This window comes from Phacochoerus africanus, chromosome 2, assembly GCF_016906955.1.
Source record: "Phacochoerus africanus isolate WHEZ1 chromosome 2, ROS_Pafr_v1, whole genome shotgun sequence".
Taxonomy (NCBI): Eukaryota; Metazoa; Chordata; class Mammalia; order Artiodactyla; family Suidae; genus Phacochoerus; species Phacochoerus africanus.
This window is the reverse complement of record NC_062545.1, coordinates 271,942,731-271,970,707: the sequence shown is the minus strand read 5'-3', so window position 1 is coordinate 271,970,707 and position 27,977 is coordinate 271,942,731. Positions and strand designations below refer to the sequence as shown.

The 27,977-nt window shown below is 57.4% G+C and overlaps 2 protein-coding genes and 1 long non-coding RNA gene across 4 annotated transcripts in view; all 3 read left to right on the top strand.

Moving 5' to 3' along the window:
- Positions 1 to 164: 164 nt before the first annotated feature.
- On the top strand, positions 165 to 9,574 carry AK1 (adenylate kinase 1). The gene is made up of 7 exons (XM_047768497.1): positions 165 to 247; positions 3,643 to 3,681; positions 5,180 to 5,215; positions 5,389 to 5,552; positions 6,194 to 6,310; positions 8,917 to 9,108; positions 9,363 to 9,574. The coding sequence occupies exons 2-7, from the start codon at positions 3,675 to 3,677 to the stop codon at positions 9,429 to 9,431; spliced, it is 585 nt and encodes a 194-aa protein (XP_047624453.1). The 5' UTR covers positions 165 to 247; positions 3,643 to 3,674; the 3' UTR covers positions 9,432 to 9,574.
- Positions 9,575 to 13,744: 4,170 nt separating this feature from the next.
- On the top strand, positions 13,745 to 20,043 carry LOC125121409 (uncharacterized). The gene is made up of 2 exons (XR_007133451.1): positions 13,745 to 13,991; positions 19,747 to 20,043. It is a non-coding gene; the product is annotated as an uncharacterized LOC125121409 (long non-coding RNA).
- Positions 20,044 to 21,527: 1,484 nt separating this feature from the next.
- ENG (endoglin) overlaps positions 21,528 to 27,977 on the top strand; it is a 33,819-nt gene continuing 27,369 nt past the window's right edge. For both annotated transcript variants that reach the window (XM_047768492.1, XM_047768491.1), the window contains exon 1: positions 21,528 to 21,972. In XM_047768492.1, coding sequence (XP_047624448.1) covers positions 21,906 to 21,972 — 67 coding nt within the window. In that variant the 5' untranslated portion in view covers positions 21,528 to 21,905. The remainder of the gene's footprint in view (positions 21,973 to 27,977) is intronic.

The following is a 27,977-nucleotide window of genomic DNA, read 5'->3' as shown; positions in this document are numbered from 1 at the left end:
GGGTGCACGGCAGGGGCACCGGTCTGGCCTCCCACCAGGGCTCCGCTCTGGTCCAGCGCCCCCTCCCTTCCCGGCCCGCTCTCCCGCTCTCCCTCCCTCCGTACCCCCCTCCCTGGCAGCACGGAACGCTGGCTCCCGGCATGCCGCGCGCTGCTGACAGCCTTATAAATAGTCGCCTTTGCAGGCGGCCCGGCAGGACGGGTAGGGCACGCACTGGCCCCGGAGCCCACTCGCGTCCCTCCCCCAGGTCAGTGTGTGCCCGTGTGTGTGCCTGTGCACGTGAAGGGGGGCGCCCCTGCAGGGAGTGGGGGAGCCACACGCACCTGGGGAGGGGGGTATGCGTGCTTGCGTGTGGCAAGGTATTCTTGGGGTTTGTGTGGCTGTGTGTTGGTATTCTTGGTTGTGATCTGAATGCATCTGCCTGCTTATATTCTCCAGGCTCTGCTCTGGGTATTTGTGCCACACTGTGTGTGCCTTTGTGGATGGGGGTGTGTGTGTGTGTGTCCCAGCCGCCGTGACAGTCACCCCTTTGTCCCACTGGCACTCCCGGGGCTCCAGGTCCCTGCCCTTGGCACGGCCCAGCTCGGGCAGGCCCGGGGAGGGGGTGCTGTGGCTTGACTCCCTGCCCCAGGACCGGGGCGGGAGCAGACTAGGGGATGGGAGGAGCGATCCCGTCTTGTCGTTTCAAGTGCTGGGGGCACGGAAGGCAAGCCCCCTCATGATTGTGCCTGCCCCAGCCTCCTGAAAGGTCAGGGGCTCTGTGGGAGCTCGGGGGGCCCAGCCCACGGGGCCTTTCCTGAGTGTTGCTCAGCTACCTACCTAGGACTCTTGAGCAGCAGCAGGACAGAGCCTGGGGGTACAGGCCCAGAGAGGGCATACCAGCTGCCCAAGGTCACACAGCTGAGTGATAGAGTTGGGATTTGAACCCTAGCCAATCGCCAACCCCTGGGAAGGTGCTCTTGGTCAGGAGCTGGGAAACCTGGGTCTCGCTCTGGCCTTGCCCTGTGACTGAGGTTAAGTCACTGTCCCTCTGGGCCTCTGTTCCCCAGGCTCCTCAGCAGACCACCTAGTCATGCTAGGAGTTACCTTGGCCCTGACTTGGGGGCCTTATAAGGCCTGGGTGCTGAGCCCGTAACCCAACTCTCCAGACCCCTGGCCTCTGTGTGGACTCCTCACGACCAAGTTATTTTGGGCCAAGAAATGGCAGGTGCCAGCAGGACAGAGGGGCTTAGGTTACCAGGAGCGGGTGGGGCAGGGTGGGTCGAGGCCACTCCTCAGGGTGTCTCTGCAGGCTGTCCCTGGCCTGGGGACCCTCTCCCTCCCCCACCAGCTATGGAGGGACATTGGCCGCTCTGCCCCTTTCTTAAGCACACTCAGCAGGAAAGAGGCTATAACTCATACCCCACAGGTGGCGGGACGGTCAGCAAAGCTGCCGAAGGACCTAGGGGTTGCCAGGCCCAGGGCAACAGAAAATGCGGCCCCATGTATGACCCCAGCCGGGCCCTGGAGCAAGTCTCTCCTGCTCTCCAAGCCTTACTTCTTGGGAGTTCCCGTCGTGGTGCAGCAGGAACGAATTTGACTAGGAACCATGAGGTTGCCGGTTCGATCCCCGGCCTCACTCAGTAGGTTAAGGATCTGGCGTTGCTGTGGCTGTGGTATAGGCTGGAGGCTACAGCTGCGATTCGACCTCTAGCCTGGGAACCTCCATGTGCTGCGGGTGTGGCCCTAAAAAGACCAAAAAAAAAAAACACCAAAAACAAGCCTCACTTCCCTCCCAAGATGACTGTAAGGATGAAGCAAAGCTCCCAGCTTTTGCTCTGCCAGGGCCAAGGCCAGTCTGGCGGGATTCAGGCCTACAGGACAACAGAGAGGCCCAGAACAGTGAGGGGTGTGCGACGCTGGGAGATGGTCAGAGGAGGCACCTCCCAGCGTGGGAGTGGAGGGCAGAGTCCTGGAAGGCTTCCTGAAGGAGGTGACACCTGAACTGAGTCCTAAACAGTAGCACCTTGGGGAAAGGCATCCAGGTATTGGGTGCAACCTTAGCCGGGACCTGGAGGGGGACACGATCACAGTGGGTAAGCGAGCTCCACGCAGGCCCAACAGCAGCTGATGAGGCTGTAGGCCGTGGTGGGGGCCAGGTTGCCGGGCCCTGTCAGCTTCCTTAGGCTTTATGTGGGGAACCGAAGGGGCCACACGTGGAAGGGTTTTGAGCCGGTGGGTGACATGGTCTGATGCTTATCAGACGAAATCCTGCAGATGACCTGGTGGGTATGAGGCTTGGGAGGCCCACGGGAGGCTGGGGAAGAAGCTGGTTCTCATGCTCGGAACAAGGAAGTGACAGGGAGGTCACAGCCTGGGGAGAAGTTCAGGGCTGGGACATGCACGTGTCAGGTGGAGGTGCTTGCGCTGATCCGGGCCTCCGGCTCCGGGATCGGACACTGTCTAGTGTCTGGGGGTCTGCGGGGTCTCCAGGCCTGTTCAGAGGCTGTGGATGGATGGGGCTGGGGGCAGAGGCCTGGGCCGGCTGGGCAAAGATGGGGGTCCTGAAGCCAACGGGGAGAGGGTGGACTGGAGGACTGGGGTGGGCATCCCAGGCAGCAGGAATGCTGGCCAAGGGTCAAGTGTCTGTGACGGGGTTGCTGGTGGCCTTGGGAAGGGCTGGTGGGTGGGGAATAAAGAAGTGGAGGCCAGGAGTACCCACTTTGGCACAACAGGATCGGCAATGTCTTGGGAGTGCTGGGACGCAGGTTCGATCCCCAGGCCAGCACGGTGGGTTAAGGATCCGGGGTTGCAGCAGTTGCAGCTTTGGTTGTGACGGTGACTCAGATCTGACCCCTGGCCTGGGACCTCCATATGCCATGGGGCAGCCAAAAGAGAAAAAAAAAATTAAAAAAAGAAGTGGGGGCCGAAGATGTGTGTTGGCAACTCTGAAAAGACTAATGGGAAGCGGGGGGCGAGGGGAGATTGGGGAAGCAGAGGAGGAGGGGTGGGTCCAGGAGGGAGTGGGCTTGATTCCCACGCTGAGAAGATGGAGCAGCGAAGAGAGGGGGCAGGGACCCCCTGGGGCTGGGGGAGGTGGAAGTTGAGCCTGGGCAATGGCGAGAGCCTGGGTCCCCCCCACCGCAGGTAAGGACCCTAGGGGCTGTGGCCATGTGCGTGGCCCTGCGGCTTTGTCCCCCTCAGGTGTCTGTGTCCCTTTGAGCACCCTGGTCCCCAGGCCATCCCAATGAGGATGCGTGCAACTTCCCTCCCATTGGGCCGCCTCCCGGGCTTTTCTCGGCCCTGGGGAGCGTTGTCAAGGTGCGGGGCAAACGCAGGACCCAGGGCCGGCTTTCTGGGACTTGTGAGCAGAGCAGCTCTGCCATTGCTGGTGCAGCTAGCCGTTTACACCCCTTGGTGTCCTTTTCACCACCAGCCAGGCCCCGAGGGAAGAGGTGGACAGGAGTGGGCTGCTGTGCCCTGTGACAGGTGAGGCAGCGGAGGCACACGCAGGAAGGTCTCCCAGCCTCCTGGGCCTTTCCTGCCCCCCAGCGTCCCCCTGCTCCCTCAGGGGATGGTCAGGGCCTGGCTGCCCCACCCGGCTGGGCAGAAACGGAGCCCGTGGGGAAGACTCCCCCTCACCCGCCCCACCTTGTCTTGCAGAGCGCTGACTCGGCTCCCCGGACCGTGGCAGGATGGAAGGTACGAGGTTCCTCTCCTTTTCTGCCCGCAGCCTGGGCCTCAGTGTGCCCATCTGTTAAGGGGGTGTGATTTGGGGAGACTTTCGGGAAGGTTTGGAGGTGGCTCTGGGGCAGCCAGAAGGGGATGTGCTAGCTCCAAGATTAATTTTAGAAGGGCTGGGGCCTCCTGGAGGCTCCCAAGGGCCCCACAGCACACCTCCAACACTGGTATTTATAGAGCTGAGTCTCTGGCTCTTTCTGGAGAGGGGGTGGCGCTGGCGAGGGAAGGCCTGCCCTGTGCAGATGCCCCGAGTCTGCAAATGCCAAAGTTATCAAGGACACGTTCCTGGCCCTCTCCGGGGCTGGTTGGGGCGGGTCTTGAGGATGTCTTGGGCCCTCCTGGCTCCGAGGGGCCGGGACCTGGACGGAGACTTGGGCAGAGAGCCCGGCTGGCCCACCTCCAGGCAGCACCACCCGTCCCATCCCTGGTGCTGGGCCTCAGCCTGGGCAACTCTTAAAGGAGCCCAGCAGGCCGGGCTGAGGCCGGCAGTCCTCCTCCACCCCTGGGGCTCTACACATCGGCCACCACTGGGCTGTGGCCCCCCCACCCCCCAGGCTTGGGCCCATCACATGGCAGCAGACGTGGGGAGCCCGCTGGAAAAGGGGCTCTTCTGACAGCGCCTCTCTACCTCCAGCCCCAGGGCTGGAAAGGCCCTCGGGAGCTGCTGAACTCACCTCCCCACTGGGACAGGAACTCCTTTCCTAAGGGCACAGAGCGAGGGGAAGGCCGGGCGGCCTGGGAAGAGGCCCCGGTCCAGCGCCCAGTCTGGCATCTCTGAAACAGGCCCCGGCCTCTCCAGGCCTCGGCTGCCCTCTGTCTGGTGGGGCTGTGGGCTTGCTGGGCTCTGAGCACTGAGGAGGTTTGAGGTTGAAACCTAAGCTCGCCTCCGTCTCCGGGCAAGGGTTCCACATGCCCACCACAGCCCTCCTCCCTGGCAACCGTCTCCCGGGCAACACGTGTTGTGGTTGCCAACTCGGCACTGGTACCGCCCAGAGAAGGCAGGCCCAGGGCCTGGGGGTGGGGGGGCAGTGGGGAGGCTCGGGGACACGGGTCCACAGGACCATGGGGACCTGCTGCTCAGCACGAGACCCCCGCAGTGTGGAAGACTCTAAAGCCAGAGGTGACCTGGCACCTCGGTCCAGCCACCCACGGGGAGGGGCCGAGAGGGTTGGCCTCTGAGCCTCCGAGGGTCCCTCTCCCAGCCTGGGCCGAGCCTGTAGCCTCCAGGCCTTTGTCTCTGTGGGTCTCTCCGCCGGGGACCCCCACTTCTCCCTGACCTGCCCCAGTCTCTCTGACGTTTCCTTGCCTCTATGGGCTGTGAGTCATCTGCCTCCCCAGAAGGACATGAGCCGTGTCTGTCCGGCTGCCTGAGGCCCTGCACAGGCCTGGGACTCCGGAGGTGCTCCTGGCTCTTTGTCCAGTGAGTCACTGAACCCTGCGCCCCTCTTCTCTCCCACAGAGAAGCTGAAGAAAAGCAAGATCATCTTTGTGGTGGGTGAGTCCAAGGCAGGCGGGCGCGGCAGCCAACAGGGCAGGCCCTGGGCGGGGGGGAGCCTGGGCCCGGGGGCTGCACCCGGGGCTTTGCCCCCACTTCGCTGGGTGGCCTGTCCCTGCTGGGGCCCTGTTTCTCGGGGCTTCTGAATGGTGGGGGGGCGGTGGCGCTTGCAGGCGGGCCCGGCTCGGGGAAGGGCACCCAGTGTGAGAAGATTGTCCAGAAGTACGGCTACACCCACCTCTCCACCGGGGACCTCCTGCGGGCCGAGGTCAGCTCGGGCTCGGCCAGGGGCAAGATGCTGTCGGAAATCATGGAGAAGGGGCAGCTGGTGCCACTGGTGAGTGGGCCCCTGCGGGGCGTGGGGTGGGGGGGGGCGATGGTGGCCCCGAGTGGACACCAGCCAGCAAAGCCCATGACACACTGGCCAGGCTGATCCTGACCTTCCCCGGCTCCGAAGCTTCCCAAGGGTCCCCGTTGCCCTTGGCAGAAAGCTCCTTCCAGCAGCTCCCAAGAGCCTCCAGGACCTGCCCTGCGGACCCCTCCAGCCTCACGCCACCCAGGCTCCCTCCAGCTCTCTACCCCGCCCCCCTCAGCCTTTCTGTCCCCTCACACTGATCACACTCCTTCCTGCCTAGAATGTTCTTTCCGCCTTGGCTTTTAGGCCTTGCTGACTCCTCAGAATGGGGCTAAGACCCCCCCCCCACCTTTATACTCCAGTAGCCCCCCTTCTTCGCCCATATGACCCAGCTGTGTGGTTGTCCCCTCTGTAGCCTGTGAGTTCGCAGGGGGGAGGGGCTCCGTCAGGCTTGGTGCACAGATGAAGAAATGAATGAATGAATGAAGGCTTTGATCAATCCATCGAGTCTTCACCGTTCACGGGAAATCTGTGTTCGGGCAGAGGGCATTTCCGGCTGCCGAGGCCCGAGGAGGAGTGGAGAAGGGGGACTCATGGCACCCCTTTCTTTTGTCGTGCCCCAGGAGACAGTGTTGGACATGCTCCGAGACGCCATGGTGGCCAAAGTAGATACTTCCAAAGGCTTCCTGATCGACGGCTACCCCCGGGAGGTGAAGCAGGGGGAAGAGTTTGAGCGGAAGGTAAGGTGTGACTTGGCCGGGGGCGCGGGGGGCGGGGCGGGGGGAGGTGGCCTTGGAGCTGTAATGTGGGGGAACCAGGCAGAGGCTGCTGAGATGCAGGGAAGGAGGGAGGGAGGAGGGAAAACAGGGGAGACCTTCTGGAAGTCTTTCTAGAGTCTAGAGGGGAGTCTATAGAAGAAGAGGAGGCCCCAGGGTGGGGTGTTCACACACCTGGCCTCAGGTTCCAGCTCAGCCCTTGACACCAAACCTCAGTGTTCCCAGCTGCAAAATGGGGAGAGACAGTTTGCAGCTGCCTTGAGGGGCAGCATGGGGATTAGGGAGAGTGCATCCTTCAAAAGCGGGGCTTGGGGAGGGGAGTTCCTGCTGGGGCCCATGGGGATTGGTGTCATCTCTGCAGCATCAGGACATGGGTTCGAGCCCCGGCCTGGCACAGTGGGTTAAAGGATCCGGCGTAGGTCGCAGCTGTGGCTGGCATCTGATCCCTGGCCCGGGAGTTCTATATGCTGTGGGGCAGCTGAAAATGGAAAAAAAAAAAAAACCCACAGAAGTGGGGCTTGGCACCCCATAAACACATGGTCAGGGGGCAGGGAACAGGATGGACAGGGCTGGAAGGGTGAGGCTGGTGTGCAGAGAACAGAATCAGCAGGACAGGGCCACCAGGAGTGATGAGGGAGAGGGAGGTTCCCGCTGGGCTGAGGCCTCGAATGTCACAGACAGGAGGCTGGTCCCCTTCCAGGCACCACAGGGAATCTGGCTGGAAAGAATGGGCCTTGAGGAGGGTGGCTCTGGGCTGCCTGGAGGAGCGGGGGCCCATGGGAAGGCCTTCCATGGGGTGGGGGCCCCTCCCTCAAACACACGTGTCCTGGCCCATGTGCACACAGGTGAACAAGCACGTGTCCCTGGGCCCCTAGGGACAGAAACATACATGCACATGAACAAGCCCAGCGGCCTATGCCCTCATGTACACAGGCCTGTCATGTATACACACACATGCAACGTGTGTACACAGATGTAGTACATTTGAACAGAGATGCGCGTGCACACACACACACACACACGTGCACCCAGACCTCCGATGTCACAGGCCACACAGTGGAAACAGATGAAGCTGCCAGTGCTTAGGAGGAGGGCGAGGTCAGCGAGAATGGCTGGGGACTTGGGGCGGGGGCCGGGGGGGCGGTTTCTTGGCAGTGGGGATGCCTGCGGGGAGGACCCGGCATTTTTTTTTTTTTGTCTTTTTGTCTTTTGAGGGCCACACCTGTAGCATACGGTGGTTCCCAGGCTAGGGGTGTAATCAGAGCTGCAGCTGCCGGCCTACACCACAGCTCATGGCAATGCCAGATCCTTAACCCACTGAGCGAGGCCAGGGATCGAACCTGCAACCTCATGGTTCCTAGTCAGATTCGTTTCCACTGAGCCACAACAGGAACTCCAGGACTGGGCATCTTAGTGGGCCTGGAGCAGGACAGACCTCCACTTCCACTGCCCGTCTCTGTGAGGCTGGACCCTCTTTGGGCTTCTGTAGCTTTGAGCTTCATCCAGAGGGAGGATACTATATTTCTTGACCTCTAAGTGGCTTCAGGACCTCAAGAAAGTGTCTGTCCTGATCTGGGCCTCAGTTTCCCTGTCTCTGAAATGGGCACATTGACTGGGCTTCTTTCAGGCAGGGAGGTCATCACCCCTGAGGTCAGAGGCCAGGCAGCGCTGAGGCACGTCCTAATGCACTAGGTGTGATGTCACCTCAGGGTCACATCTAGAAAATGCGATTAATGAAAGTCCTCGTCCCTCCTGGGGCTGTCGGGGGCACCGCTGTGGGTGCTGAGCTCGCACAGAGCCCAGCCCTACTGGGGCCTCCAGAGGTTAGGGCACCTGGTGGTCTTGGCCCTGGACACCAGGGGGCGCCTGGGCCTCACTGAAGGAGGACTGGTGCACCTTCCAAATCTTCCTGGTGGTTGAAATGCTTATTCCGACAGTGACATTGTTCAGAACCCCCAGAGCTCAGCGGTCTCTTGCACCTTCACTCAGCCCTTATGCCTTTGTCAAGTTCATATCCAACAGGTATCAGAAATGTCTGCCTACCCTCAGGGGTTCCAGGCCTGGCGGGGGGAGGGACATTGAATTACTAACCAGGGGCCCTCCTGAGACGAGCTCGGCCCAAGTCAAGGGGACTGGAAGAGCATGTCCCAGAGAGCTGGACTGGTGGTGGGGGTGACGTCCAGGAAGACTGTTCTAGAAGGATGAGATTTTAGCTCAAATCCGAAGGCGAGCCTTTGGTATTAAGGGAAGGGGTTCCCAGCAGAGGTTCCCAGCATGAGCAAAGGCCTGGCCCGGAGGAGGCGGGTCTCTCTCCAGACCACAGACAAGAGAGCAAAGGAGACGCAGGGGATGCGGAGGGTGGGGTGGGCAGGGCAGGTAAAGGGGTTTGGACTGTCTCTTGAGGGTACTGGGGAGCCATGGAGGAGGTTGGAGCAGAGGAGGGGCAGGGCTAGGGAAGGGCTTGAAGGTCTGGGTAGGTCTCCAGGGAGGCCTCAGAAGTGAGAAAATGGTGACGAGATGGCCCCAGGGGGCAGAAACAGGGCCTCTGTGACCAGTGTGCCCCCTCGCAGATCGGACAGCCCACACTGCTGCTGTATGTGGACGCGGGCCCTGAGACCATGACCAAGCGGCTCCTGAAGCGCGGAGAGACCAGTGGGCGCGTGGACGACAATGAAGAGACCATCAAGAAGCGGCTGGAGACCTACTACAAGGCCACAGAGCCCGTCATCGCCTTCTACGAGAAACGTGGCATCGTTCGCAAGGTGCGGGCCCAACGGTGCCCTTGGAAACCTGGGTCTTTGCTGGGCTGGGCTTCAAATTGCTGTGACCTGCAGCCAGCCCTCCTATCTGGGCCTTGATTTCCCCACTGGTTCCATAAGAGGCTGCTGTCCGCTAAGGCCGGGCTCAGGGGGGGCCTGGCCTGGCCTCTAGGGGTGCTCAGCCCACCTGCCTCGGTGGTGGGGGGTGCCGCCCAGCCCTTCCTGGCACCCTGCGCTCATGGCCCGTCTCCCCACAGGTCAATGCCGAAGGCTCCGTGGACGATGTCTTCTCGCAGGTCTGCACCCACTTGGACACCCTCAAGTAGCCAAGCTGGAGCCCCTTCCCCTGCTGAGAGCCCCGCCCTGCCCTCATCCTGACTGGGGCCCTGCCCGGCTGGAGCACAGGCAGAGGAAGCCACTTTATCCTGTTTTCATGGACAGCCGAACACTAAAGGAATTTCCAAGGACATTCGATTTTACTCCTGTTTCTTTGCTTCCATCAAGCTTCCATCACGGGGTATGGCCACCCCCGCCTTGGGGCTCCAGCCCCTCACCCTCCCGTTCCTCCTCGGGGACCCTCAGCCCACCTCAGCCAGCGTCCCCCTCCTAGCTCAGCGTGCCGGGCCCTGGGCTGTGCCAGGCCTGGGGATGCTGGGTGACCTGGGTGAAATCCTGGCTCTTGGGGACTTGTGGCTGGGCAGAGCTGGGCCCTGGCCTGGGCTCCACTGCATCCTTGCTGCACGGCCTTGGCCCTGACCCCGCATCTCTCTCTGAGTTTGCTCTCTGGCCCTAGCCCCCGTCGAGCACTGGGCTGTGGCAGGCAGCGTTGTCATGGGCCGTGGGGGCTTCCTGGGCAGTGGAATCAGCACCCATCAGCCGAGTGGGCAGTGAATTGCTTCCTTGGTGCAAGAAGCTCTGAGGGTCTGGAAGGCGCATGGGGCTTGAAAGCGGCATCATGGTCAGAGGTGCCTCCCAATATGTGACCCTGGACAGGTCACAACCGGCCCTTCCCAAGCCCATTCCCAAATCTACACTAGGCTCCTCCCCCACGCCTGCCCCCAAAGTTAGGATGAGAACACACTGAGCTGGGGGGGGGGTGTTGTCCGTTACCACAGCCTGTGGGATGAGAGACCAAGCAGCCTTGGCTGGGGGTGGGGTGGCGGAGGTGCTTTGCTTTGGGGCGGGTGCTCGAGAATCCCCGGAAGAACCCTCTTCCCTCTTCTCTTTCACTCTCGGACCTCATCATGGAGAAAGTTTCCATTGGTGCTCACGGGTCCCTAACCCCTGTCCCGAGCCCAGCTGGCTCCCTTTGAAGCCAAGAGGGCCTTCAGCGGGCCACCCTCAGCTGAAACGAAGCCCTGTGGGGGCCAAAGGTGCCCATTGTGGGTCCCCTTCTACTTATGGCAGGCGTGGCTGGTGTTCCATTGACAGCAGTTATTTCAACTTCCCTTTGAAATAAACATATTTAAGTTATAAGAGGCGAGTGTATGGAAAGAAGAACATCAAGAAATGATGGTACAGGGGAGGTAGGTTCTAGAAGGCAGGCAACATGCAGGTGATGATGGGTGGGGTGTGGGCTGAAGGCCTCGGTAGCTGGTCTTTCTCTGCCCCCTGCCAACTGGGGCGCACGGAAAGGCCACCTTGCTCGATGACCTCCCACTTTGGGGTCTCCCTGTCGCATCTGTCAAACAGGGCTCACACACACACGCACGCACGCACGCACACACACATGCACACCCACGCACGCACCCACGCACTCACCTTCCACGTCGGGGTGGTGAGGACGAGTGGGGAAACACGCCCAAGATGATAAAGAGCTGGGGAAATTCACCTGCAAAATCTTCTTCATTATCTATTTTTTTTTAAATGACAGCTTCATTAAATCAGGTGTGCCTCAGTTCATGAAAACCTAAGCTGACCCAAACTACTCACCATAGAATCACTTTATTCATGGGAAAAAAAAAAAAACCAAACAAACAGCCAAACAAGCAAACAAACAAAAAAAAAACCCTTGAGGGAGTTCCCCTTGGTGCAGTGGATTAAGAAGCAGACTGCAGTGGCTCGGCTCGCTGCCGAGGTGCAGGTTCAATCCCCAGCCTAGTGCAGCAGGTTAAAGGAACTGGCGCTGGGAACTTCCATATGCCGCAGGTATGGCCATTAAAACAAAAAAAAAAACCACAAAAAAAGTTAACAGTTCCAGGAACCCCTCCCCCCAGCCCCCCATCCTTGTCACCACAAACTCCTTTTGAGGGTTTCCTTCGTTCACATTTGTTTATTCTGCAACTTTCCGGAACAACTGCTATGCTGGCAAGACAGGGCCACAAGTCCCCAGCCCGGTGTGCTGTGGCTCCCGGAACAAAGGCAGCCATGGCCACAAAACTCCATCCGTCCCACTCAACCCAGACCAGCTCTGGGCGGTTCAGCACACAGAGCTCAGAGGGGCCTCGGGTGGTAGGAGTTTCCTTGAGCTGGAGCTCTGGAGTGGGGCCTTGACGATACCTAGGAGTTGGCTTCACCATGAGACAGAGGGCATGGAAGGGTAGAGGGAACAGCTCTGCGGAGTCATGGAAGTGGAGAGGATCAGTTGAATGTTGGGGAGGGGGGATGAGGAGGAACTGAGGCCTTAGAGGGACTAGAGTACAGGCCAGAGGGGATGCAGCAGTGAGAGACAAGCCTGGCAGGTGGTGGAGGCCTGATTCTCATGGATTTTTTTTTTTTTGGCTGCACCTGTGGCATATGGAAGTTCCCAAGCCAGGGACTGAACTTGAGTCCCAGCTGCGGCCTATGCCTTAGGTGCGGCAATGGAACATCTTTAACCCAGTGCGACAGGCCAGGGGCCAACCTGCACTGCCACTGAGACAATGTCGCATCTTAACCTGCTGTGCTGCAGCAGTAACTCCCAGACTTTCAGAGCCTTGAATGCTGACTCAAGTAGCTAGTCTTTCCCCTAAGAGCAATGGGAGCCTCAGAAAGAGCCTTATTAATATTATTATTATTATTATTATTATTATTATTATTATTATTATTAATTGCTTTTTAGGGCCGTACCTGCAGCACGTAGAGATTCCCAGGCTAGGGGTCGAATCAGAGCTACAGCTGCCAGCCTACACCACAGCCACAGCAACGCCAGATCCCAGCCGCATCTGCGACCTACACCACAGCTCACAGCAACGCTGGATCCTTAACCCACTGAGCGAGGCCAGGGACCGAACCCGCAACCCCATGGTTCCTAGTCGGATTCGTTAACCACTGCACCACGACGGGAACTCCTCTAGTGAAAACTTTCAAACGAACTGAACATTAGAGGCAATAATGTAATAAACATCATAGACACACCACCGACAGTGAGTAATTGGTAATCTTTCCCCATATTTCTTTGTTGTTTTACTTTTTGCTGAACTATGTTAAAGTAAATTACAGACAGGAAAAATTTTGCCCCTGAAGTCTGACTTCAGAATGACTCTCTAATAAATAAAGGCGTTTTCCTGTGTAACCACAGCTCAGAGTTCTCAGAACCCCTGGTTTACAGTAATGTTTTGATAGATAATGATCAGACCACGTGCAACTTTCCCCAATCGTCCCCCAAAAAGTGTTTTCAGTCAAACAAAGACGCGACCCAGGGCCACAGGCTGGGATGTCCATTTATCCTCTTTTACCCAGAAGGTCCTTCCCTCTCTTTCTTTGATATTGGCCCGTGAAGGAACCAGTTATCTTGCAGAAAATTCCTCCTTCTGGATTCATCTGTTGTTTCCTCGGGGTGCTGTTTAACTCGCTCCTGCATCCCCTGAATTTCTTGTAAACTTCAAGTGAGTGTAGAGGCTTTGTAGATTCAGGTGAAGGCTTTGGGGTAGGAATAACTAGTAGGAGAGGCTCAGGAAGGGTGTTTTTTGGGAGAAGTGTGGAAGTTCCCAGGCCAGGGATCGAACCCACTCTGCAGCAGCAGCCCAAGCTGCTGTAGAGATAGCCTGGCAGGCTGATCAGATCTGCAGTGCTTCCAGCTTTAACGTGAGCAGGAATCTTCCTAGGTCTTATTAAAAAGCTGATTCTGGGAGTTCCCGTCGTGGCGCAGTGGTTAGTGAATCCGACTAGGAACCATGGGGTTGCGGGTTCAGTCCCTGGCCTTGCTCAGTGGGTTAAGGATCTGGCGTTGCCGTGAGCTGTGGTGTAGGTTGCAGATGCGGCTCGGATCCCTCGTTGCTGTGGCTCTGGCATAGGCCGGTGGCTACAGCTCCGATTCAACCCCCAGCCTGGGAACCTCCATATGCCGCGGCGGGAGCGGCCCAAAGAAATAGCAAAAAGACAAAAAAAAAAAAAAAAAGCTGATTTTGGGGAGTTCCCGTCGTGGCCCAGTGGTTAGTGAACCTGACTAGCATCCATGAGGATGCGGGTTCGGTCCCTGCCCTTGCTCAGTGGGTTAAGGATCCAGCATTGCCATGGGCTGTGGTGTAGGTTGCAGATGAGGCTTGGATGCCACGTTGCTGCGGCTGGGAACATCCATAGCTGTGGGCGCGGCCCTAAAAAGACCAAAAAAAAAAAAAAAAAAAAAGCTGATTTTGATTCAGCGGGTCTGGTTTGAAGGGGGGAGGCCCCAACTGCTGGTCCTCGGTCCACGCTTTGGGGGGCTCAGAGTGGACCTGCCCTGTGGAGGCGGGAGCTGGGGATGGCGTGGCCCAGGGGAATCGCTAGGGTCAGCCTGTGCTCATCCCCTAGTGGTGGGCTGAGCAGTGGGCGTGGCCTTGGATCCGAGGCAGTAGATGCTGTCACACTCTTCACTTCCCTGCGGACACTCCAGGCTATCACTGTTCCCAAGGTGCCAGAACATTCTAACCGGAGGACTGGTCCAGCACTTCTGTTACCTCGGGGTCTCAGAGAGGGAATTCTTCCAGGTAGGGCCTCTGGGGTGGTGTCCTCAGATGCCCCCCCCCATGGAATGCGCCCCTAAGTCTTGGCCTCGGGGCCCTGGGGGCCTGGCCGGAGGTGCTGAAGTGGGAGAGGAAGGAAGCGGGGAGCAGAGGAGGCCAAGGCTGTCGCCTCCCAGCCGCGAGAGGGGCCTCAAGTAAACAGGAAAGCCTGGCGGCTCCACGGTTGGGGGGGCTTTTGGGGCGGGTGTAAAGCCCTACTGGACATGCGCAGCCTGTAAGCACAGGGCTTCTTCTCTGGCAAGCAGACTCAGAGAGGTTGCGTGGCTTGCCCCAGGTCACACAGCGAGGCAGGACCACAGGGCTAGACCCTAGCCTGTCTCTCCTGCTTCTGCCAATTTCCTGGGATTCCGGTGCAGGGTCTCCTGCCTCTGCTGCCCACCGTGGTTCATGAGGTGCCTCAGTTACGCTTTCTATGATCTCGGGACGCCGACAACTCAGGCTCTAGAATCCTGGCCTGTGGAATCCTCCTGCCTTCTAGGTGGTTTTCCCGGGCTAGACCTCGGGGAACACCGGGTACTGGGACCATTCCCCAGGGAAAGAGAGGGAGACTCTGAGGCATTTCGTTCTTCTGGAATGGAGTCTGGTGGGACCACTGTCCCTGGTCACCTCCCTGTACTCTTGGGGACTCATTCGTCCTCTTCCTGTCCCTGGGCTCCGAACAACCCCAACACCCACATCCTGGAGACTCAGAATCACAGCCTATGACACCCCAGGCTGTGTAGCCCAGTGGTTAAGTCCATTCCTTTATGGCATGAGCACGTATTGAACACCTGTCATGAGCCAGCACCGTTCCGAGTGATGGGGATTCAGCAGCAAACACAGCAAGGCCCTTGGCTTCGTGGAACTTCTGGTCTAGAGAGGGAGAGAGACAAAGTGAACAATAGTATGTCAGCCGGTGATTGTGCCCAGGGAGCAACTGGTGGTGTGGGAAGAGGGCTATTTAAAATGCTATGGGGTAAGCTCCTGCCGTGGCTCAGTGGTTAATGAACCTGACTAGTATCCATGAGGACGTGGGTTCGATCCCTGGCCTCGCTTGGTGGGTTAAGGATTCGGCATTGCTGTGAGCTGTGGTGTAGATTGCAGACGCAGCTCAGATCCCACGTTGCTGTGGCTGCGGTATAGGCTGGTGGCTACAGCTCCAATTCACCCCCTAGCCTTGGAACCTCCATATGCTGCAAGTGTGGCCCTAAAAGATTAAAAAAAAATGAAAAAAGAAAGAAACTTCTTTAAATGCCACGGGGGGATGCTACACACAGTGAGTTAAGGATCTGGTGTTGCCACAGCTGCGGCAGAGGTCACAGCTGTGGCTTGGATTCATTCCCTGGCCTGGGAATGTCCATACACTGCCAATCTTGCCAGGAAAAAAAAAACTATAAATGAATGAAAAATGCTACGGAGGACTTCCCTGGTGGCTCAGTATTGCTGTGGCTTGGATCATGCTGTGGCATGGGTTCAATTCCTGGCCCCGGAACTTCCATGTGCCACAGGCCTGGCCAAAAAACTAATAAAATTTAAAAATGCAGTGGAAGCCAAATCATATGTCATTTGATCTATGACTTAAAAAATGAGGAGCAAGGCCTGTGGTTATCCAGGAGAGCAGAGTTTTAGGGAGAGGGAACAGCAAGTGCAAAGGCCCTGAGGTGGGCATGTGCTTGGTACGTTCAAGGAAGAGCAAGGAGACCAGCGGGAGTAGATTGAGCCAGTGGGGGAAGAGCAGAGTTGAGAGGGATGGGGAGCTTCACGGGCCATCTGAGGGACTCTTTTCTTTTCTTTTTCTAGAGCCGCATACCCACGGCATATGGAGGTTCCCAGGCTAAGGGTCGAATCGGAGTGGCAGCTGTCGGCCAGCCCCACAGCCACAGCAATGCAGGATCCAATCCTTGTCTATAACCTACACCACAGCTCATGGCAACGCCAGATCCTTAACCCATGAGTGAGGCCAAGGATTGAACCTGCATCCTTGTGGATACGAGTCAGATTCATTATCCACTGAGCCATGATGAGAACTCCGACTCTATCTTTTACACTGAGTGAGATGGTTGCCTGCGGAGGGCACTGAGCAGAGGAGGAACTGAATCAGACTTGCAGAAAGGGCTGGGAGCAAGGAAACCCAGTAAGGAGGTAACAGCAATATTCCAGAAGGTGCTGGTGGTGAGCAGGGCCGTAGGTGTGGTGGTGGGAACCCCACAAACCATGAGTAATTGGGGGAGGAGCCAAGAAGATTTGCTTATTGTGGGTTGGATGAAGGGCATAACCGAAAGAGTCAAGGTCACCCTTAAGTCTTAAGCTGCCAGGGTCTGAGATGGGGAGACTGAGGCAGGGGGCGGTTGGCAGAGGCTGAATAGAGACTGGTTTGGGATGCGTGAGGTCTGAGCTGCTTATTAGGAGCCTGGGGGAGTTCTGGCTGGAGACACAAAGTTGGGATGTTATTTAAAACTATTTGAAGGAAGGCGCCCAGAACCGGACTTCTTAAACTTGCACGTGCACCTGCGTGCCCTGGGGATAGAGATTAAAGGCAGGTTCTGATTCAACAGGTCTGGCCTGGGGCCTGAGAGAAGCTCCCAGGAGATTGATTCCAAGTCTACGCTTGGAGTCTCGAGCATTTAGGACGTTACATTCTATGGCCAAGAGCCATCCGTAGACAATAAAAGCAATAGAGGGGCTTGTGATCCGTCTTGGAAAGAAAATAGAACAGGATGGACGCACATCCTAAGGGTATGGATCGGTTCACAAAAATGTTGGTTTCAATTATTTGAGCCTGAGTCCGAAGTTTTGTGCTGGAACATGAGGTCGTGGCCACGGAGCTGTGAGACACCTTGACTTGGGAATGAGGGTCGACAGAGAAGGGAAGAGGCCCAGGGCCTGAGCATGGGAGGATGGGGAGATAGATACGTGAGGGGGCAGATAAGGTGACCAGGTGAGAGGGGAACCAGGATGGAATGTTCTGGAAGCCAAGAGAGGAAAGATAGGCCCAGATGTGAAGGACCCTCTGCTTCTCCTCAGCCCTGCTGTCCTGCACAGCTTCCTCCATTGCAAAACGACAACCTGACCGTCTCAGTCAGTGAAAAGTGGCGACCAGGTGGCGTTTGGCACCGGGCTGGGCAAGTGGGTGAAGCGTGGGGTGCGTCCTGTTGTTCTCCAGGGCTTTGAGCTGTGTCAGGCCAGCCGGCTGCCCTCCCATTGTGCAGGGGGAGAAACTGAGACCCAGACAGAATATATTAAGGTCTTGCCCGAAGCCACTAGGGCAGCGCCTGAATACCTCGATCTCACCCCCTTGCCCTGCGGGTCAGGCCCTGCTGTTTTCAACAGCCCCTGGCTCCAGGCAGGAGCTGGAGACAGACCAGCGCCTCAGAGGGGCGTCCCTAGGGGGCTACATGAAATTCCTCTGGTGGCCAGCGGCCAGCGTAGACGTGCTGGACAGTGTAGACGTGCTCCATCCCTTCCTGTGGCCCCGGCCTTCCCGGGCCAGCCCAGAGGAGGAAGGAGCAGATTCTGTGCACCTGCCTGCTCTGGGGTCCAAGCAGAGGCGCCTGGCCACTGGCCACATGTCTCTTTGGCGTGTGGATAGGAGGCACCTGAAAACATCTGTATCAGCTCAAGCCCAGCAGGAAACAGATGGCACGCTCCTCTGGGATCAACTGAGGAGAGTTTAATAAAGGGTCTGTTGACACAGGTGCCAGCAGGGTGGAGGGGAGCCCCAGGGACAGTGCCGAACCCTGGGCAGGCAGCGTCGGGGCCACGACCACCCTCGGCCTGAAAGGCTGTGTGGAGAGGCTGGGTGGGGGCTGTAGCCATCTGCGGAGGGAGGCCACCAATTGGCGGTGACTCTTCCTCCCCCCTCCTCGTCTGAACTGTGCCCGGCTGAAGGGGATGGGAGGAGGGAGGTGTGTCTGGTGGGATGTGGCGAGCCCCTGGGGGGCAAATGAGAGACCGCCAGACCACGGTGCATCCACACCTGCAAGGCCGGATGACCGTGAAACTTCCTAGGGACAGGCAGCACGGCCGAGGGACTGGCCTCTTCCACGGGGAAGCAGGTTCGAGACCTCTCTCTCTGTGTTTCCCACGGCCCTGCCCCTGCCTTACCTTCCAGGGCACTTGACGCTTTCAGTAAATAAATCTCAATTTCCAAACGGTCGCAGGCTCTGTGCCGGGGACACCGCAACACAGAGGCATCAAAGGCCCTGCACTCGAGGGGCTTCTGGTGGAGCAGAGAGACTCACACAGCGGTGGGGTGGGGGTGGGGAGGCTCAGGGTGCCCTGGGAGCTTCAGGGTGACCTCCTCTCCACCCTGGGGGTCCCCAATCTTTCTTCCTCCCCCAGGTCCCCGGGGTCAAGGCTTCAGACCCTCCAGTGTGGCCCGTAGGTTTTTTTTCTCCCTGGAAGTTTCTTATGAGTTCTGCCTGGTGCCCACCTGCAGCTTCTCCTGCTTTCTAGAGAAACCCAGTGAGTCTTTTTTTTTTTTTTTGCTTTTCTAGGGCCACTCCCGCGGCCTATGGAGGTTTCCAGGCTAGGGGTCTAATCAGAGCTGTAGCTGCCGGCCTACACCACAGCCACAGCAATGTGGGATCCAAGCCGCGTCTGCAACCTACACCACAGCTCACGGCAACGCTGGATCCTTAACCCACTGAGCAAGGCCAGGCATTGAACCCACAACTTCATGGTTCCTAGTTGGACTTGTTAACCACTGAGCCACGGACGGGAACTCCCAGTGGGTCTTATTTACACCGCAGGAGGGGATGTGGGGAGGGGGTTGGAAAAGAACCACCCATGGGGTCCATGTTCTGGCCTCAGATGCCCTGACACCCATTCTGGATAACAACTCCCCCTGCTTTAGGGAGCTCTGTCCTCTCCAAGTTTAGCTCAGGTGGGGGCAGCAGGGAGGAGTGGGCTTGGGGCTTGGGCTCTCCAGCTGGGGGCCCTCAAACTCAGGGAGCCTTGAGTTCCTCCTCTGTCAATGGTGTGACTTAGGCCTGGGGTGTGGGGGGGTGGCTGTGAGGATTTGGAGCTGATAAGGTGAACGCCTAGGGTGGGGCCTGGGACAGAGCCTGGGACTGGATTAACTAACTGTCCCTGGGGCACAGACTCTGCTAGGGGAGCCTGGGGAAACTTCAGAGCCACCCCACCAGCCCCCACTGAAGGCCCCCTTGGCCTTGTGGTGCCCCCACCCCCCCAGTCTCTGCATCTGCAGGAAAAGGCAGAGGGGCTGCCAATCTCAGGGTGGCTCCCTCCGCCCTGACATGGCTTTCCTGGCCTACTGGGCCAGGATGCGTCTCCTGTGACCCCACACCCATGCCTGGACGGGACCTGGCTGCGCAGCCGCAGCAGCGGGGCTGGGCAAGTGACCCTTCCCCCATCCCCACCCAAGGAGCCACACCCGCCCTTTCCGGCAGGGGTGTCAGCTCCTGCAGAAGACAAACGCACTCCTTCTCTGCCCTCTGCTCCCTCCAGGGGCACCCGGGCTCCCGCCTCCTCCTACCTCCCCGGGGCCTCGATTTCTCCATCAATGACCCCCTAGGAGTGTAAAGAGGGAGACCCCTGGTTCTATGTCCCCTGTGAGTCCCCACAGCACATGGAAAGATTTGTCTTCTCAAAGCCTGTGCTGCTGGCTCCTGCTGCTCCAGAACCTTCTGTGACTCCCTGTGGCCTTCAGGATAAAGTCCAGGCATTCAAAAACCCCCTCTCACCTCCATCTCTCCCTCCCTCCCTTCCTCTGTGCCAGGTAAGAGCATCTGGACCCACAGGAAAGAACTCTCATCCGACCTGACACGGGTGCCACCTTGATCTTGGACATCCAGCCTCGGGGACTCAGCATGGACACAGGAGAAAGGGTGTGACACTTCAAGGTCCTTGACTTCAACTTTGAAATCCGTAATACACATTTGGAGCTTGAAAAGCCGAGCTGCCCCACACAACTTCTAACGACACTGCTCCCAGCCCTGACTCCCACCACCTGCCTCAACTCTCAATTCTTTTAGTATTTCCTCTGTTACTTAACAAATAAATCTGAGTATATTTCTTTCTTTTTTTGCCTTTTTTTTTTTTAGGGCTACACCTGCAGCATATGGAGGTTCCCAGAATAGGGGTCGAATTGGAGCTACAGCTGCCGGTCTACACCACAGCCACAGCAACGTGGGATCCGAGCTGCGTCTGCAACCTACACCACAGCTCACGGCAACGCCGGATCCTTAACCCACTGAGCAAGGCCAGGAATCGAACCCGCACCCTCATGGTTCCTAGTTGGATTCAGCGGGAACTCCTTGAGTCTATTTCTAAAAAAAAAAAAAAAAAAAAAAAGAACCCCCTCTCAGAGCAGGGCCAGAGTCTGTCTCCCCAGGCTTCCTGTCCCCACTGTGCCTCTGGCTGTCCCATGGTGGTCGGCCACTTCTTGCTTCTGTGCCCCTGCTCAGGCTGGTCCCCTGCCTGACATGCCCCTGCTCACCTCTTTTTCTGCCCACCCCCCCACAACACACACAACTTGCCCAGTCTCGGGCAGGCCAGGCCTGAATACCACCTCCTCCAGGCAACTGGGGCTTCCTCCTCCGAACCTCCCTGAGCACTTAAGTCTGACCCAAAGCGCTACCTGTGTCCAGCTCCCTGGAGGCCACTCACTGTTTGCAAGATGAATGAGGGTCAATTCTGGGATTGTCTGCCAACCTCAGGGAGCACTGATGTGGGAGCACTTCCAGAGCACCAGGCCCATGGAAATCCCACAACAGCCTGGTGAAGAAGGCGGGGGTGTACCCGACTTTATGAGGTCCCTTTACGAGCAGTGTGACTGAGGGTGGAGGATCCCACAGCTCAGAGCAAGCACAGTGAGGTCTAGAACCCAGGGCCATCCTACTCCAGAAATGCCATGCACGTGTGTCCTCTTTCATTTGGGATGATTTGGTCCCTGAAGGATTTTCCAAGCTTGGAGGGGGCGGACATAAAGTGCATGGCCCTGGGCACGTCCCCTGTCCTCTCTGGGCCCTGAGACCTCAGCCCCAGCTGCTGGGCTGTGCCGACTCGGGAGCGTTCCTCCCCTATCCTGGGGCTCAGTTTTCCTGCTTACAAAACAAGGGGACGCCAGCCCAGCGTCACACTTAATGTAAACCAGCTGGGGTGCCCAGTGAGCCCGGTTCAAATCCCAACTCCTCCATCTTCTTGGGCCAGTTATCTCACCGCATCAGGCCTCAGTCTCCTCCCGTGCAAAATGGGAACAGTCAGTTAGGCTGTTCCCCGTGAAGCACCTTGGCCAAACCTGGCCCCCGAACGTTCCCCTTGGTGGGCTCTTGGGATGATTCTTTGCATCTGCCCTGTGGGGGCTGCCAGATGCTCCCCACCAGCCAGTCCTGGAGAGGGTGCGATGGGAGGGAGGGTGGGGTGTGTAGGGAGACAAGCCTGGAGCCTGGGTCCTCCCACCCCATGCCCCCCCCACCCCGCCCCAGGGCCCCCCACCCAGCGACAAAGCCCGTGGCACTTCCTCTCCCCGCCTGGCAGGCCGCCTGGCCCGGCCCCTTCTCTAAGGAAGCGCATTTCCTGCCTCCCCGGGCCAGGCTGGATGAGCCGGGAGCTCCCCACTGCTGCCGGTCAGACCCCAGCCTCCATCCGCATCCACAGGCCGGGCCGGCCGCTGCCGCCACCGCCGTCCACAGAGGCCCAGCCGCCCCTCCCCGCTCATCCTTTGGCCAGCGACCCCCGGCCCGTTCCTGCGCTCTCGTGCCCACTTCTCCTGACCCCTCGGCCGCCACCTCAGAAGGCTGGAGCAGGGACGCTGTCGCTCCAGCTGCCTGCTCCCCTTGGGTCCCCGAGAGAGCCCACGCCGGCCCCCACGCCCGTCGGCAGCCCTGCCCCTGGACACCGGATAAGGCCCAGCACACAGACCCCAGGGTGGACAGCATGGACCGTGGCGTGCTCCACCAGGCCATCGCCCTGCTGCTGGCCGTCTGCAGCCTCGGCCCCACAGGTAGGTGTCCAGGGACCCGGGGTGGGGAGACTCGGCCCCCGGGGCACAGACCAGGCCCCAAGTATTCCTGGCCTCCCTGTGCCTTGAGCTCCTGTGCCCTGAGCTCCTGTCCTGGGGGTACCATAGGGTGACGAATTATCCTGATTTGGCAGGACCAGAACCTTCAGCCCTTATAGACTCAGGCAGAAAAGGATGAGTTATTTTCCTTAACCCTGGCCTCTGGCTTGTGCCCTCCCAGCTACGTCCAATTTCTCCCCGGGAAGCCCAGGTCCCAGCGTGCTGGGCAGCTCCTGGAGATTCTCTTGCCCTCTCTGGGCCTTAAGTGTCTCATCTAAGGAACGTGTGGGGAGGGGGGACGCATGGCCTCACAGTCAGAACGTGGGCTCTGGGTTCAAATCTCATGTTATTTACTTGGTGTGATCTTGGGGGATGGCCTTTGGGCCTCTGAGCCAAGCGGGGTGGTCACAGAACTCCCCTGGGGCTGTGGGGAAAGTCGGGTGGTGAGGCGGTACTTGTAGAGACCCCTCAGGCCGGCTGCTCGTGTCTATGCTGTTGTTGTTTTATGATTAGTTTTAAAACCCTCCACCCTCCCCTTCCCTGGGACCCAAACCCTTCAGACAGACCGAGCCCTCTCTCTGCCTCTGGTCTCGCAAGAAACCACTGAGATGGGGGCACAGGCCGGATGCGGGGCTCTGCAGAGGCTCCTGAGCCTGGGGGCTTTTCCGGGCCATCGTGGCCTCTGCTGCCTTCCGAAATGACCAGATGAGGGGCAGGCAGAGGCACCCTCATCGCTCTCACTGTGGGCCTCCCTGTGCCCGGTCCCTCAGCCACCTAAAGCCTCAGCATGGCCTCGTGGACAGCCCTTCTCCTCTGGGACATCAGGGACCTCCCTGAAGGATATGGGGTGAGGGGAAAGGATGGGAACAGCGGTGGTGGCAGTGGTGGTGGCCTGGCCACCCCTCTCCCACCCTCCCCTACCCCGTAGCATTTTAAAACCCCTCATCCTCCATTCGTAAAGCTCTTACCCCGGCCTCACTGACAGACAGGAGACCAAGTCGCAGACATGAAGTGGCCCAGCGGGGATTTGCCCCGGCGGCTCCCTCGAACCCTGGCTCTGACCCTGTCTTGGTTCAGCTCCCGATCACCCAGCAAGATGGCAGCCTGTATGGTTCCATTTGACAGGCGAGGAAGTGGAGGCTGGGACCCGCTCAGACAGAAGCCCCACCTGAGCTCCACCATTGGCCTCCAGGCCGCCCTGCCTTCCTCCCACAGCCCCAGCCTTCCTAGCTTGAGATCCCGCTCTTCGTCCAGGTCATTGGAGAAAGATGGGCCCAGATCGTCAGGGTCTGGCTGTGTCGGGTGGAAGGCAGCCGTGTGCTGGTAAATTATTAACAGCGGGGTGGGGGGGGTGGGGAGACCATGTTTGTCAATGGCCCTGGTGTAAACGTCCCCACTCGGCTGATTTCGAGCTACCAGCTCCCCAGACACGGCGTCAGGGCCACCGCACAGTAATATACATTTATCTGCTCTTTCCACCACATGGATACAACAGGTGTCGATAACCTCAGGAGCACAGATAAAAGGGGATAAAATAATGAGGAAGTAATCAGTTTTGACGTTTATGACTCTCATAGATGCACACTTCTTTAATTGGAAGCTTCTGCAATTTAATTTTGAATAATGACTGTGTTTAACAGCCAGTTGGAAAAGCCCCAGATAACATATCCATCTGCTCCTGCGAGGAGCTTCTGACACCGAGACTCAAGGGCTCATCGTTCCAAGGCACCCAGCTCCCTCACAGTCTGGGAAATGGAGGTCCGTGGAGGGCAGGTGGGGACCAGGGCCCAGAGGTGGAAGCCTGATCTCTGCGCCAGGGGAGGGGGTAGGAGTGCTAGGGACTCAGGCAAGCTGGAGGGGGTCAAAAGGGGACCAAACAGGTCCCCAAACCTGAGTCCAGCCTTCTGGGAACACAGCTTGGCAGAATCTCTCAAAACTGTAACGTGTGTAACCTACTTACTTAGTCGGTCACGCCAATGCCATGCCGTCACCTGCCCAGCTCTGTCCATAGGTATCTGTAATCAAAACCAGACAACTGGAAACACCCCCTGTCTGCCAGCCTGGGCCCCACGACATGGATTATAGGCAAGGGAATAGCACACAGCTACTACCAAGAAAAAGCCATAGATCTTAGAGCTACAGGGCTATGCATGTATGTCTGGGAACACACCGTCAGGCGCCCAGACAGCAATGACTCCATTTCTGTAAGAATAAAATAATGATAACACATAATACACACAAAGAAAAACCCAACGTCCCTGCTCTTTAGCACCAGGTTCCTCTAGGGGATTCTCACTTTCCAAGACGCAATTTTTATTTTGTCCTGTTAGATTTTTTTTTTTTTTTTGTAAAGAATGGACATGTAGGAGTTCCTGTTGTGGCTCAGCAGTAATGAACCCAACTCGTAGTCATGAGGTTGCGGGTTCGATCCCTGGCCTCACTCCGTGGGTTAAGGATCTGGTGTTGCCGTGAGCTGTGGCGTAGGCCGGCAGCTGCAGCTCCAATTCAACCCTTAGCCTGGGAGCCTCCATATGCCACAGGTGCGGCCCTAAAAAGCAAAAAAATAAAATAATAAAATAAAGGACAAACACGTAGAGATTTTTAAAAAGTCATTTAACCACATGTTCACTTTAGTTGGCTCCTCAAATAAAATAGTTAAGAGGGGGAAAAATGACCTCCCCGGCTCCCTTATTAATACCAGCACGCTGGTGGACTGCTTACTAGCTTTTGTCTAGCTGTTTAATTTTAATGCAGGTGGATCAAATTTGGAGCTCTTGTGTACTCTTCTGACGTCCCAGAAGTTTTCTTCTATGTCGTCGCGTGGATTCCAAAACCATCCCAATGTGCTTCTAGAATATTCTCCTCTTTATTTTATTTTTGTTTTATTTTATTTTATTTTTTTTGTTAGGTATGGTGGGATGCAAAGGGGACCACTGCTCTGTTTAATATCAATGGGTCCTAGACCATTCACCAGGTCCCATCCTTTTTTTATTTATTTTTTAGTTTGTATAATGATTTTGTTTCCATTATAGCTGGTTTACAGTGTTCTGTCATAGAATAGTCTCTTCTTTGGATGTGCCATCTCATCGTTGGCTTAGTGAATTCATTATTGTTGAATATTTCGGTGGTTTCCCCTTTGGGGCCAGTTATAAATACCACTATGATGCACGTTTTTGGTACATGCACCTTTTCCTGTATTTTGGAGTATTTCGCTTGGATGGAGTCCCAGAAGTGGAGGTGCGTGGCCCAGGCTGGGTGGCTGGGATCAAAGAGTGTTTCCTAAATGTGGATGAGTGTTCTGGAGGATGGGGTGGAGGGGTGACTTGGAGTCCCCGTTGCTGCTGGCCCCCTGGATGAGGGCCTGGGACTGTCTGAAGACCGGGCTAGGGATGTGGGGTATAAACCACAGTTTTGCCATCTCTCAGAACCTACCCTGGGCCAGCTTCCCAGTTGCCAGGAGGAAAAAGAGGCTGGAGCAGGAGCTGTGTGATCCAGGAGACAATGGCCCCCTGGGGACAGTGTGTCCCGGGGGGCAGGGGGGCATGACCACTAAGGTTCTCACTTCGGCCAGACCAAAGGTGACACTAAGACCCAAAGGGAGAGAAAGAATGAATCTCTGTCTCTCATGGTCGCAGGTGGGTCAGCACTGGGCCCTCTGAGGTCTGGCCTGGTCTATTTATTTGCTCGGGGACCCGATCTTGACCGGGGGCGGGGGTGGCGGGGAGAGAACCAGCTCTTCTGTGTCCCCAAGGCATCAGGCAGCCCTGTGTCTCTATGCCCAGGTTATAGACAAGGAAATTGAGGCTCAAGACAAGTGACAGGTTCAGGCTGTCTGCTCCTCAACCCAGCTTCTTTCTCCAGCACCTTTGGTGGCCTGGGCCTGGGAGGCTTGGATCCCTGATTGCCCTGGCTTTGGGCCCCTCCTTCTAGCTCCAGCCCCAGCTTTGGGGCCTCAGCCCTGGCAGCTGAAGAGGACTCTTACCCAGGGCTGAGCAGACTTCAATGTCCGTGACAGAGGTGGGGCTGAAGAGACAAATATGACAGGTGACACAGATTCAGTGCTTACTGAATGCCAGCCACTGCTCTAGGCTTGTCATGTGCACTGTCAGCCTTAACCTTCATAAAATCCTGATGAAGCAGGCACTCCCGTTACCCCCATTCTCCAGCTGAAGGAATTTTCTGGAATAACACAGCTCAGAAATGAGCAGATGTGGGAGTTCCCGTCGTGGCTCAGTGGTTAACGAATCCGACTAGGAACCATGAGGTTGCGGGTTCAGTCCCTGGCCTTGCTCAGTGGATTAAGGATCCGGCGTTGCCGTGAGCTGTGGTGTAGGTCGCAGATGTGGCTCGGATCTGGCGTGGCTGTGGCTGTGGCTGTGGCTGTGGCATAGGCCAGCAGCTACAGCTCAGATTCGACCTGTAGCCTGGGAACCTCCATATGCCAAGGGAGCAGCCCTAGAAAAAGGCAAAAAGACAAAAAAAAAGTGAGCAGATGGGACTCAGGCCTTACCATACACCATGCTGTCTCTGGGGAGACGATGCCAGACGTTCCCACCCTGCACATTTGGTCCCTTTCCTGCACCTACACTGGCCCTCTCACATAGAGCACAACTGGATGGGTTCTGATGAGAAGATTCTCACAATAGGGTTTTGAAGGATGAATAGGAGTTGAACAGAAGTGGTCAAATAAAGGAAGACCAGGAGTTTCCCATTGTGGCCCAGTGGTAGTGAACCTGACTAGTATCCATGGATTTGGGTTCTATCCCTGGCCTTGCTCAATGGGTTAAGGATCTGGCATTGCTATGGCTGTGGTGTAGGACAGCAGCTGCACCTGTAGCCTGGGAACTTCCATATGCTGCAGGTGCAGCCCTTAAAAAAAAAGGAAACCCATTAGTCTGGGAGAAGCCATGGCAAAGGCAAGGAACAAGGTGTGTTTGAAGGAAAAATTCCATCTCCCCATTGCTGAACATAAATAACCAGGATCCTGCTTAGCACTGTGCATGCGTCAACTGACCAGTGTTCTGGCCAACCCTCTGAGGAAGGTATTTTGAGGATCACCACCCCCGTTTTATAGATAATAACACCGAGGTGTGGGAAGGAAGCTGGAAGGTGGCAGAATCAGGATCTGAACCTTCCGCATCTATCAGATCCCTGCACTTTTAAACTCCATTCCAGGTTGTGGAGCGTGGCCTTACCCGTGGGCACTGGGCAGCCCTGGACAGACTGGAGAGAGGAGTGCTGAGGCCTCGCTGGTGGCCAGGCTTAGGGGCAGTCGTGGGCTGAAAGCAGGGAGAACTGTGAGGCCATGACTGGCCCCTGAAAGGAGCAAAGGGTGGCTGGGTGATTGAAGAAGAGAAAAAGCAGAAAAGATCCTTAAAAAGGATCTGTCCTGGTTTCATGAAATAGTCGCAGCTACTGGGTCCAGAGCACTTACTGGGTGCCAGGCTCTGTACGTGCGTGGCCTCACGCAGCCTGCAAAGTGGGTGCTGGGCCCTAGAGCTGGATTGTCTGGATTCCAATCCAGGCCCTGCCACTTAACCGCTGGGTACCTTCAGGCTAATTCTTGCAGCTCCTTAATCTTCAGCTTCCCCATGTGTCAAATGGTTATAATATTGGTACCCACCTTGTAGGGCTGCTGTGAGCATCAAATGAATAAACTCACGGAACACCTCAAAATAGTCCCTGGTGCCCGGTAAGCATGATGGAAGCTATTTTGCACATGGGGAAACAGCCTCAGAGAATGAAGCTTTTGCTCATGGTGATTGGCTTTTTAAGAGGCAGAGCTGGGATTCCACACAGACCCTCTGGCTCCAGAGCTGGCTTGGCCTGACTCTTATCCGCTCAGCCTCCCCAGGTGCTGGGGTAGCCGTTTGGAAAGTCCCCAGGGTGGCTCTGTGCTCATGGGTTGTCGGGGCAGAGAGGGAGGGGACAGAGGCAGAGCAGTGGCT